The sequence below is a fragment of the Medicago sativa genome, chromosome 1, assembly GCF_051527215.1.
Source record: "Medicago sativa cultivar Bolivia chromosome 1, Bolivia_mono, whole genome shotgun sequence".
In the NCBI taxonomy this organism is placed as follows: Eukaryota; Viridiplantae; Streptophyta; class Magnoliopsida; order Fabales; family Fabaceae; genus Medicago; species Medicago sativa.
Genome location: NC_140749.1, coordinates 51,483,646 through 51,495,237, shown reverse-complemented (window position 1 = coordinate 51,495,237; position 11,592 = coordinate 51,483,646). Strand labels below are relative to the sequence as shown.

Here is an 11,592-nt window from a genome sequence, read left to right as displayed (position 1 = left end):
AATTTACACCATTCACCAAATTACAAAAATCACACATTCACAATTATCATAAAGAAAGTACATTTAAAAGAATACATACTTGTGGCTTCCCACTATTCCAATTTTCATATCAAGTATAAACATTTCAATGACTATATTCACAAACGATTTACACATATACCAAGCATCAACAACAATGATCAATTAGTCCACAAAATGAGAATAAAGACCACAATATTTCATTCAAATAATAATAATCCAAAAAGATGAATTAATCTAACTTTTTAAAGTTCTTTAAGATGCTATTAATTTCTTCAATTTCCTTATACTAGTCCAGCATAATTCAACTAAGCAAATATCACAAGAATAATTAATATTATATATTTGATGACTCAAGCCAGCATATGAAGATAAACAACAGCCAAAAGAAATTGCATGATAAAATAATATAAACTAAGGCTTAAATGATGAAAATCATAACCTGACTTTTCCTTGGCTGAAAATAGCTACAGTCACGGTTTGCCTCAAATTAACCACATTACTTGAAGACATCAACGGTTCGAGCATTTTCTTTGAGCATCGCAATCGGTATACTCAAATCATCTAATTTAATTCCTTTGATCAAAACCAACCGTGGTGGAGGATCTGAGAATTAGGGAACAAACATAATTTCGATAAATCCTTAAGATTGTTGTAAATTTAGGCATAAAATTATATCTGTAAATAATAATTAATATATTAATATAAAAATTAATTAAACATAAACAAAAGAGAGATCAATAAACTTATCTTTTTGATATTGTTGTAGAATTGACCATCTACATAATTCATCAGCATCTTTAAACATCAATTTGATAAGAGGACTGCAAGATGAACAAACGATGGACGTAGTCTGAGACGTGCCGATCGCACTGTCCTTAAGGATTTTCCGCGTAATTATACGCTAATCCCCCAGGATTTAACAGACCCTTCTCGATGTATAATCGAGGAAACAGAACTAACAAGGAGAATTATTTTCAGGAAGATGTAACCCATAGAACAATAGGAAGTGAGGGACAAGTTTCTTGTTTTTGATAAAACTCAAAGCCAAGTGATAAAAAGCCAAACGTTATACTTTGACTTGGCAAATAAGTGCTCAAATAAAATAGTTAAGAAAAAGAACAATAATATTCCCACATTCAAGAGATATAAAGGAAAGGCAGTTACAAAAATTTGGATTTAAAAGCATGTCTGGAAAACCAAGTCAAACACAATAATTACTCATATGATAATAATTTTTAATTAAAATACTTTTCTATATTTCTCAATTAAAAATATGGGACACAAAATATTTGAAACTTTTGAAATATATATTAAATTTACAACAAAAGACTATGATTTGGATTGAATTACCATCCGGGGAAGGCTAATGTTGTTGCAGATGCTTTGAGTAGAAAGACTTTATAATTGTCGACGATGATGGTTAAAGAGATGGAATTGCTTGAACAGTTCAGAGACTTGAGTTTAGTTTGTGAAGTGTCGCCACAAAGTGTGAAATTGGAAATGTTGAAGATCAACAGTGAATTTTTGAATAGTATCAAGGAGGCTCAGAAAATAGATGTAAAGTGTCATACCCCAATTTTTGACCTAAGATACCACTGACACGCGTCGCATGACCCTGACCATTCTCAAACCTTTCAGTAAAAAAATTCGGCAGAGAGGTATTTTGAAGTACCTTATTTTTGGTTCCTTTTCTTTTTTTATTTTTATTTTTTATTTCATTTTTAAATCCATCTTTTATTTAAGTTTTTTTTTTGTTAATTAACTAACTTTAATTTTGTTTAAAAAAAACTTTCTTTATTTTATTTTTATCTCATCCTTTTTTAGTCTTTATCCCTTTTTTTTATTATTTTATTTTTTTTAGTCTTTATCCTTTTTTTATTATTTTATTTTCTAGTCTTTATCTCTTTTTTTATTATTATTATTTTCCAACAAAATCCAAAAAAATATAGTCCAAATAGGTCACAAAAATGTCCAGGTGCACACCACAATTTTAGAGTCAATCACCTTTTCTTTCTCCCCAATTCACTTCCTTTTTTAACAAACCCTAGTACTATAAAACACAGCCTGCACAACAGCAGCAACACACACAATTTTACCCAACAACACAATTTTCACAAGCACAAATATTTTCCAATAAAAAAACCCTAGCTACCGTAACTTAGAAATAATTTCAGAACCCTTATTCCATTTTTTGAATTCATGTTAGCCACCGCAATTTAACATACGTCCAGAACCCTAGAACTCGAGTTTCAGTTTGATTTTTATTATTTCTTTTTGATTCATGCTGCGCCCTTGATCCATATACATATGCTTCATCGCTATGTTGGATTATTTTGATTCTAATCCCTGCCATTTTCCATTGTCGTATTCATCTATTTCCATACATCTTTTTATATTATTCATTACCTTTGTTTTATTTTCATCCATTTACCATTCATATTGAATTGGATTCATAACTTTGCTTTTAAATTCCTTTCATGCTCCATATTATATTCAAAAAATTCAAATTGCCATTGTTATTAATATTGGTGCTACATGTAACTAATTATTTCCAGTTGTATTGAGAAGCTGTTCGGTGCCGTATTCCATATATTATCAAAATATATTCATATTCATTGTTACTTCACTCAAGTTCGGATTTCCATTGCAAAGAATTGCTTTCAGGGCTGCATCACTTATTCTTTTGATATAAAGTGTCCATCGTTACCAGGTAATTAAGCAGTCTACGGCAAATTGTTTGAGGGAATTTTATAGGTTTACTATTCTATATTTTATTTGTTTATTTTTGTCATTTATTATTATTGCACATAATTTAGAATGTAAAATTAGGCTTAATGTAAATTTATATTTTTGCAGACTTTAGAATGTAAATAGGTCTTAATGTAATTTATTTATTTTTATCGCAGACCTTAGAATGTATTAATAGGTTTTTTGTAATAGCTTAGGTGCATGTGTGCGTGCGTGTGTGTATGCCTTTATTTTTCTTCCTAGTTCAGGTTAAAGGTTCTCGTGGTGGTCCAACGCCACCATAAGGTACCTACGTTTTATTTTTCTGCTCCGTTAGTTTATATTCAATTATTCAAAAACAACAAAAACATGCAAATAGTACAAAACACAAAAATATTTTTTAAATAAACCTTGATCTTAAATCAAGTGACCGTCCTTTTTTATTTTCTTTCTTTAATCAAACTTCAATCAATTTAATTATATTTTAAGTCATTTTTCGTTAATATAAAAAAAATACAAACCAATTCATTTTGCCATTTGGATTCTTTTTTTTTTAAAACCTTTTTCAAACTAATAAAAAAACACACAACCAATCAAACGTCAGTTTTTTAACCCCCGAACTACGAGGTTTTGATCCCTCACGGGTACGTAGGCAGAGGACTTTGTCCTTCCAAATCAATAAAATGTAGATAATTAGGTCTTCCTTTTTTTTTTTTCATTTCAAGTTCCTTTTTTTTTTCAAAAAATAAGCAAGTTATAGCACACTAATTAAATAAAACCAAGAGGTTCCCGTAGAGTACTACGGACATAAAGGGTGCTAACACCTTCCCTTTATGTAACTAACCCCCGAACCCTAAATCTTTTCAAAATGTGGGGTGTTTGTACTTTTTTTCCTCTTTTCTTAAAAAATAAAATGTTCAGTCGTGAAATAAAAAGTGAGTCAAACTCTAATCAAATAGCCTTGATCTCCGAAAAATGACGCGACAGAAATGGCGACTCTGCTGGAGGCCTCCCTAAGAGGGTTGAGCCTAACTTGGTCTTATTTAATTTTTGTGCTATAACTTGCTTATAAAAACAAAATAAAAGATGGAAATACTTGTATATATTTTTCCTTCCTTATTCTTTCTTCTTTCTTAACGTGAGTGGTGAGATAAGTCCTAACCCGGACTTGAGCGAAACATAAGATAGGAGTGGTAGACTCATAGTGGCATACCGAGAGTATTCTCGTGTCTTGTCACACGTGAGATAACCACACTTAGCGGAGGAGCTTGAAGTGATATATGTCGGCGGGTGTTGTCACGCTTAGACTTTATTACTCTTAAGTTTCCGTTGAACGCTAAGGACCTTTAGTAACCCTTAACCCATCTTGGCCTTTTAGGACGTAGTGCGGTGGCTAACCGGGTGTTGTCTCGGTATTAGTCGACACGCGATTCTATACTCGAACTAGACCTTCCTACGAACGATGTTGGACCGGGTGTTGTCTCGGTATCCGATAAAGTTCAAAGGCGGTTGGAATTCGGGAACTTGGTAGAACCCGTAATACAGGTACATTTGAAATCATAGTCCCTACCAAATGGCGTTGTTACCCTGGCTCCAACATTATGGACTTAACCTCACCATGCATACATGCATTCATTCTTAAAATCTTTCTCATCAAAAAAAATCATCGAAGAACCTAGATAAGTCCTTGTAAACATCAGAGGTGTGAACCTTGTAAATAGGGACACCAAGAAATGCATTTTCAAAAGTCTTAACCTTAGCTTTTGTTAGGGGCTATTGTCCTTGACTTTGCTTTTGCTCTTAATGAAACTGTTTGTAATATTCCAAAATTATCAAATGAAGCAACGTTCCTTATGATGTTTACAATTACTTTGACGAGTCTTTCGATAAATAAAAAAATATGTCTATTTTTGCATAACATCATGCATCATTTTGCATTTCACAGTATCAAATCCAAAGTCTCACAAATTTTCCTTCTCCATAAAAGGTCAACCAATCTCAAAAGTGTCATGGCGTCCTCGTCCGAAACCAACTCGCATGTACAACACTCGAGCAATCATAAAGAGAAGATGGATTTTCTCGAGCAAGAAAATCAATTGCTCCGGGAGGAAATTGCAGCCATGCAGACCAAGATGGACGAAATGACTGAATTGATGAAGACACTGACAGTTGCTCAAGCACGTCCTCCTCCTCCTCCTATCAGGACTCTAGCCGAAATTGTTTCTAATGGCCCTGAATGGACGTTTTGTGCCGATACTCCAGAGTACTCTACACCGCAACGTTCCGTACCCTGGTTCCCGCCTCTTACTACTGGCGAAATACTCCGTCCCATTGCTTGTGAAGCTCAGATGCCTACCTTTAAACGTGCAACTCATGTTCCTCAGCAAGTTACGACAGTTCCTCCAGCTGTCGTGACCTACTCAGCACCCGCCGTTCATATTGTCCCACAACAAGAGGAACCCATCTTCCATTCTGGGAGTGCGGGGGCCTATGATAGAGTGAATGACTTACAGCAAAAATATGATGAAATTCAGCGAGATATGAGAGCCCTCCATGGGAAGAAAGTGTTTGGGAAGACTGCTTACGATCTCTGTTTGGTGCCGAACATCCAGATACCCCAGAAGTTCAAGGTCCCAGATTTCGATAAGTATAAAGGGAACTCCTGTCCTGAGGAACATCTAACAATGTATGTGAGAAGAATGTCTGTCTATGCCAACGATGATACGGTCCTTATCTATTTCTTTCAAGAGAGTTTGGCTAGTCCTGCTTCAAAGTGGTATATGAATCTAGACAAAACAAGGATTCAAACTTTCCGTGATCTGTGTGATGCATTTGTAGAACAATACAGCTACAATGTGGATATGGCCCCAGACCGAAGCGATCTTCAGGCTATGACTCAGGGAGACAAAGAAACTTTCAAGGAGTATGCTCAGCGGTGGAGAAATATCGCTGCCCAAGTCAGCCCACGTGTAGAAGGGAAGGAGATGACCAAACTTTTCTTAAAGACTCTCAATCAGTTCTATTACGTGAATATGGTCGGAAGTACGCCCAAGGACTTTGCTGAGATGGTTGCTATAGGTGTACAGTTGGAAGAAGGAGTCCGAGAAGGACGATTGATCAATGAAGGTGTCCCCGCTGGCAGTTCAAAGGAGAAAGACCAGGGAGTGAATATGGTGAAAGGTCAGCAAGTCGATCCACATCGCCAGGCTCAAAAAACGCCGCAGTATGACCCGATTCCTATAAAATATGCGGTTTTGCTCCCACAGTTGCTCGAAAGGAATCTAGTCCAGACCAAGGTGCCTCCTCCGGTACCAACAAGATTGCCAACATGTTATAGACCTGACCTTTTCTGTACCTTCCATCAAGGGGCACCTGGCAATGATATTGAACATTGTAATGCAATGAAGAAGGCAGTTCAGAATTTGATCCGGACCAACCGTCTGACCTTCTAAGACTTAACACAAGGAGTGGTTAACTATAATTGGGTCGCTGTCGACGTTCCTTCCGCTGTTTTTGTGTTGAAATAATGTTTGTTTGTTGCTTTTCGCTTTTCAAAAAAATATCCTTTCGTCCCGCCCGAGATGAAAGTGAACTTGTGTAGGGCTTTTGCTTCATATATTTTCCATCGTTAATAAAGAGGTCGTTTTGATCCCGACTTTCATTTTATCTTGTGCTTTTTTTGGAAAAATGGTAATACAAAAAACCAAAAAATATAATCATTCTCAAATATCTGCATAATCATAACTTACACTTGTCAAAATCAATAATCAAATCATGCATTAATAAACCCATTGAACACGTTAACCATGTACTCTCTTCCAACTTTGAGTTCCCTGTGTCCGGAGCTGAAGAAGGGAATGAAGAGACTCCCGACGAGATCTCTCACATACTGGGGCATCTTAGCCATCGAAGCTGCAAACAAAATATCAAGGAGATTATCTAGAAGATGACATTCAATTACAAAGACTGGCTCGGGGTGCTACCATTCGCTATGCTCAGATATCGTACTTCAGTACACATTTCAACAGGGGCAACCCCCCCCCCCTCTCCTTCCCCAATATGCAACATGGAGGTCGTGCTTTCCGTGAAGGTCGAAGTCCCGTCAATAGGAGTTCTGCTAAAGTCCAAGCCTAATCGAATCTAAATGCATGACGACCTTTGTACAAATATATCAAAAGAGGTTTTAAACAAGCTTCTAAGGCAAAAATGAGCGTCTCGGTGGACTGAAAACCTGAAAGGGCGGTCCAGGCAAAAATTAGAGACAAAAAAAAATGATGATTATCCTGATAGATTAAAAACCCGAAAGGGCGATCTATGCAAAAGTTAAGGATCAAAAGACAAAGTAACTGCATCTGGTCAAGTACAATCCACTTGGGGCATACCTGTTGTCAAAGAACCGCCGATCCGAAGCATGAGGCGCATCTGCTATCAAAGAACCTCCGATTCGATGCATCTGCAGACCAAAGACTCGGAACTGGGACATTCGAAGTTGTCAGGGAGTATAACAGTTATATGTGTTCAATGTACCTTCCCATATATTTACCATTTTCCAAATTTTTCAAAGATCCGTGGAGCCATGCCATTGGTAGGCCACCACTCAATTCATCAAATTCGAGCCTGTGCCCATTTATTTGGAACTCTCATTTATTCTATTTGCAAAATTTCTTCTATTTTTGATGGCAATACTTGAAGCAAAAATTTTCAAAATACAAAAACCTTTTTTTACATCTTTTGAAAAGTGTGAACAACAAACGCACTCTCTTTGAACTTGTGAGTAGTCGAAGCGTACATCAGCATCCGCCTCGAGAACGGCTACATTCCGGAAGAGAAACATGTCTAAACACAATGGAGGGGACCTCTGCTTCAAGCAAGATGCTTTCACAGCCAAAAAAATATATACAAAATATGATACAAAAAATCAATGCTCGCTAAGTCGAAAAACCTGAAAAGGCGGCTTAGGCAATAGAGAGTGTCCCGGTGGACTGAAAACCCGAAAGGGCGGTCCAGGCAAAAATTAGGGGCACAAAAAAGGAATATACTCCCGGTGGACTGAAAACCCGAAAGGGCGGTCCAGGCAAAAGTTAGGGATTTTCAAAGAAAAATACAAAAATGACTGTCGAAGCATGACAAGGGAAAAGCATTCCGCGCTGATTTACAAATGGCGACTTCTTCCAGGCTGTTGGTTAAACAATGGGCTTTCTCCCCAAGATTCATCGGTTGTTGTTCATCAATTGCAACCTTGTGCCGGGTTTTACACCGTCAACGGCTTGATTTATTCGCAATAACATCATCTCCAAGGAAGTTTGCCGAGTGTTTGTACTGCGATGTTAGTCCGACTCCCATCTTACCTGTCTTGTCTTGTTTCATCAAGTCATCTGTTATATACAGTCATACAAGTAACATCCATACATTCATACATCCATTTATACAATCGTACATTCATACAGTAATACTTTCACACATTCATACACTCATGCCTACACAACATATACACAACATCAATTCATACATGATTGCATTAGTCACCAAAATCTTGTTTCGGTTGTGTCTCTTCAGTTCGATCTTCACTTATCATTGCGTCAATCAGGAAGTTTCTGCACATGAACATCTGACATTTACCTTCTCATCATCAAAAGTGTCATCCCCAGTGTGTCTGGTCCAGAGATGTCACTCATTATAAGCCCGGTGGATTCCGGCGAACTCTTACAAAGCCCGGTGGATTCCGGCGAACTCTTACAAAGCCCAGTGGATTCTGGCAAACTTTTATCAAAAAGCCGAGTGGATTCTCGCAAAAAGCCGAGTGGATTCTCGCAAAAGCCGAGTGGATTCTCGCAAAACTCTCATGAAGCCCAGTGGATTCTGGCCAAATTTTTCCAAAAAGCCGAGTGGATTCTCGCATATGTTTATCAAGCCGAGTGGATTCTCGCAAAAGCCGAGTGGATTCTCGCAAAAGCCCAGTGGATTCTGGCAAACTTTTATCAAAAGCCCAGTGGATTCTGGCAAACTTTTATCAAAAGCCGAGTGGATTCTCGCAAAAGCCGAGTGGATTCTCGCAAAAGCCTAGTGGATTCTGGTAAACTTTTATCAAAAGCCGAGTGGATTTTCGCAAAAGCCGAGTGGATTCTCGCAAAAGCCGAGTGGATTTTCGCAAAAAACCGAGTGGATTTTCGCAAATGTTTATCTTGTTACAAGTTGTCAGTCCTAAACAATGAACCGCTTGAGTTTACTTTTCATCCTGTCCTAATCTGCTAGTCCTATACAACGGACCGCTTGAGTTTACTTTCCATCCTGTTCCAAGCTACTAGTCCCAAACAACGGACCGCTTGAGTTTATCTTGCTTCAAGCTGCCAGTCCAAAACAACGGACCGCTTGAGTTTATCTTGTTTCAAGCCGCCAGTCCCAAACAACAGACCGCTTAAGTTTACCTTTTTATCTTGCTTCAAGCTGCCAGTCCTAAACAACGGACCGTTGAGTTTACCTTTCGTCGTGTTTCAAACGATCAGTTCTAACTAATGAACAGTTTGAGGTCACATTTTATTTTCACAAAAGTTTCATCCCCCGCTTTGTCAGAACACTAGATGTCACTCAATCTTTATCTTCTCAAGTATCTCATTCCCCGCCTGGTCGGATTACGGAATATCGAAATGTGTCTTTCCCTGCTTTGTCGGATTACGGGATGTCAAGCGTTTCAATTCCCCGCGTTGTCGGATTACGGAATGTCAAGTGTTTCAATTCCCCGCATTGTCGGATTACGGAATGTCAAGTGTATCAATTCCCCGGTTTACCGGATTACAGAATCTCAATGGTGTCATCCCCAGTTTATCTGTTCCAGAGATATCACTAATCAAATCAATTTCAATAGTGTCGTCCCCAGTCTATCTGTTCCAGAAACGTCACTAATCAATTTCAAGTGGCTAGTTCCGACAAAAGAACAGCTTGAGTCAGATCAATCAATTTCAAGTGGCTAGTTCCGACAAAAGGACAACTTGAACCCTTTATTTCCAACAGTGTCATCCCCAACATATTTGTTCAAGAGATGTCGCTAAAAAGTCTTGTCTTCATTAGGCTATCGTCTCAAACCAATACGGTAGTAGACAATCTTTTCCCCAGTGAAACTACATTCCCCTAGCGGAATCGAATCCCTTTCTCTTCAACAAATTTGGGTATCCCGTTATTGTTTCTCGTCTCAGTCAAATAATCTTTGTCGTCCTACATTCATACTTGTATCATGAGCATTCCATAAGCATCTTAGGTCAAAAATGGTGTACTTTGTATTTAAGTCTCTTCGGCCTGTCAACTCGAAGATTCCATCTTCAAATCTCCGGACGAAGAAACTTAAATAGGGGCATCTGTCATACCCCAATTTTTGACCTAAGATACCACTGACACGCGTCGCATGACCCTGACCATTCTCAAACCTTTCAGTAAAAAAAAATCGGCAGAGAGGTATTTTGAAGTAGCTTATTTTTGGTTCCTTTTCTTTTTTTATTTTTATTTTTTATTTCATTTTTAAATCCATCTTTTATTTAAGTTTTTTTTGGTTAATTAACTAACTTTAATTTTGTTTAAAAAAATCTTTCTTTATTTTATTTTTATCTCATCCTTTTTTAGTCTTTATCCCTTTTTTTATTATTTTATTTTTTTAGTCTTTATCCTTTTTTTATTATTTTATTTTCTAGTCTTTATCTCTTTTTTTATTATTATTATTATTTTCCAACAAAATCCAAAAAAATATAGTCCAAATAGGTCACAAAAATGTCCAGGTGCACACCACAATTTTAGAGTCAATCACCTTTTCTTTCTCCCCAATTCACTTCCTTTTTTAACAAACCCTAGTACTATAAAACACAGCCTCCACAACAGCAGCAACACACACAATTTTACCCAACAACACAATTTTCACAAGCACAAATATTTTCCAATAAAAAAACCCTAGCTGCCGTAACTTAGAAATAATTTCAGAACCCTTATTCCATTTTTTGAATTCATGTTAGCCACCGCAATTTAACATACGTCCAGAACCCTAGAACTCGAGTTTCAGTTTGATTTTTATTATTTCTTTTTGATTCATGCTGCGCCCTTGATCCATATACATATGCTTCATCGCTATGTTGGATTATTTTGATTCTAATCCCTGCCATTTTCCATTGTCGTATTCATCTATTTCCATACATCTTTTTATATTATTCATTACCTTTGTTTTATTTTCATCCATTTACCATTCATATTGAATTGGATTCATAACTTTGCTTTTAAATTCCATTCATGCTCCATATTATATTCAAAAAATTCCAATTGCCATTGTTATTAATATTGGTGCTACATGTAACTAATTATTTCCAGTTGTATTGAGAAGCTGTTCGGTGCCGTATTCCATATATTATCAAAATATATTCATATTCATTGTTGCTTCACTCAAGTTCGGATTTCCATTGCAAAGAATTGCTTTCAGGGCTGCATCACTTATTCTTTTGATATAAAGTGTCCATCGTTACCAGGTAATTAAGCAGTCTACGGCAAATTGTTTGAGGGAATTTTATAGGTTTACTATTCTATATTTTATTTGTTTATTTTTGTCATTTATTATTATTGCACATAATTTAGAATGTAAAATTAGGCTTAATGTAAATTTATATTTTTGCAGACTTTAGAATGTAAATAGGCCTTAATGTAATTTATTTATTTTTATCGCAGACCTTAAAAAGTGAGTCAAACGCTAATCAAATAGCCTTGATCTCCGAAAAATGACGCGACATAAAGTTAGTAGATTTAATGGTTGCAAGAAATCCTACTGTAGACAGTAATTTTAAGGTTGATGATCAAGGAGTGTTGAGGTTTCGAGGA

The 11,592-nt window shown here is 36.7% G+C and overlaps 1 protein-coding gene across 1 annotated transcript; it reads left to right on the top strand.

Annotated features, from left to right (window-relative positions):
* The first annotated feature begins 4,817 nt into the window (after window positions 1-4,817).
* On the top strand, window positions 4,818-6,200 carry LOC146955190 (uncharacterized). Its single transcript, XM_085747955.1, has one exon. The coding sequence runs from the start codon at window positions 4,818-4,820 to the stop codon at window positions 6,198-6,200; it is 1,383 nt and encodes a 460-aa protein (XP_085604081.1).
* The last annotated feature ends 5,392 nt before the right edge of the window (window positions 6,201-11,592 follow it).

Bases quoted from the DNA above. Each gene is read 5' to 3' on its own strand.
- LOC146955190 (XM_085747955.1), top strand. From the start codon at position 4,818: ATGGATTTTCTCGAGCAAGAAAATCAATTGCTCCGGGAGGAAATTGCA.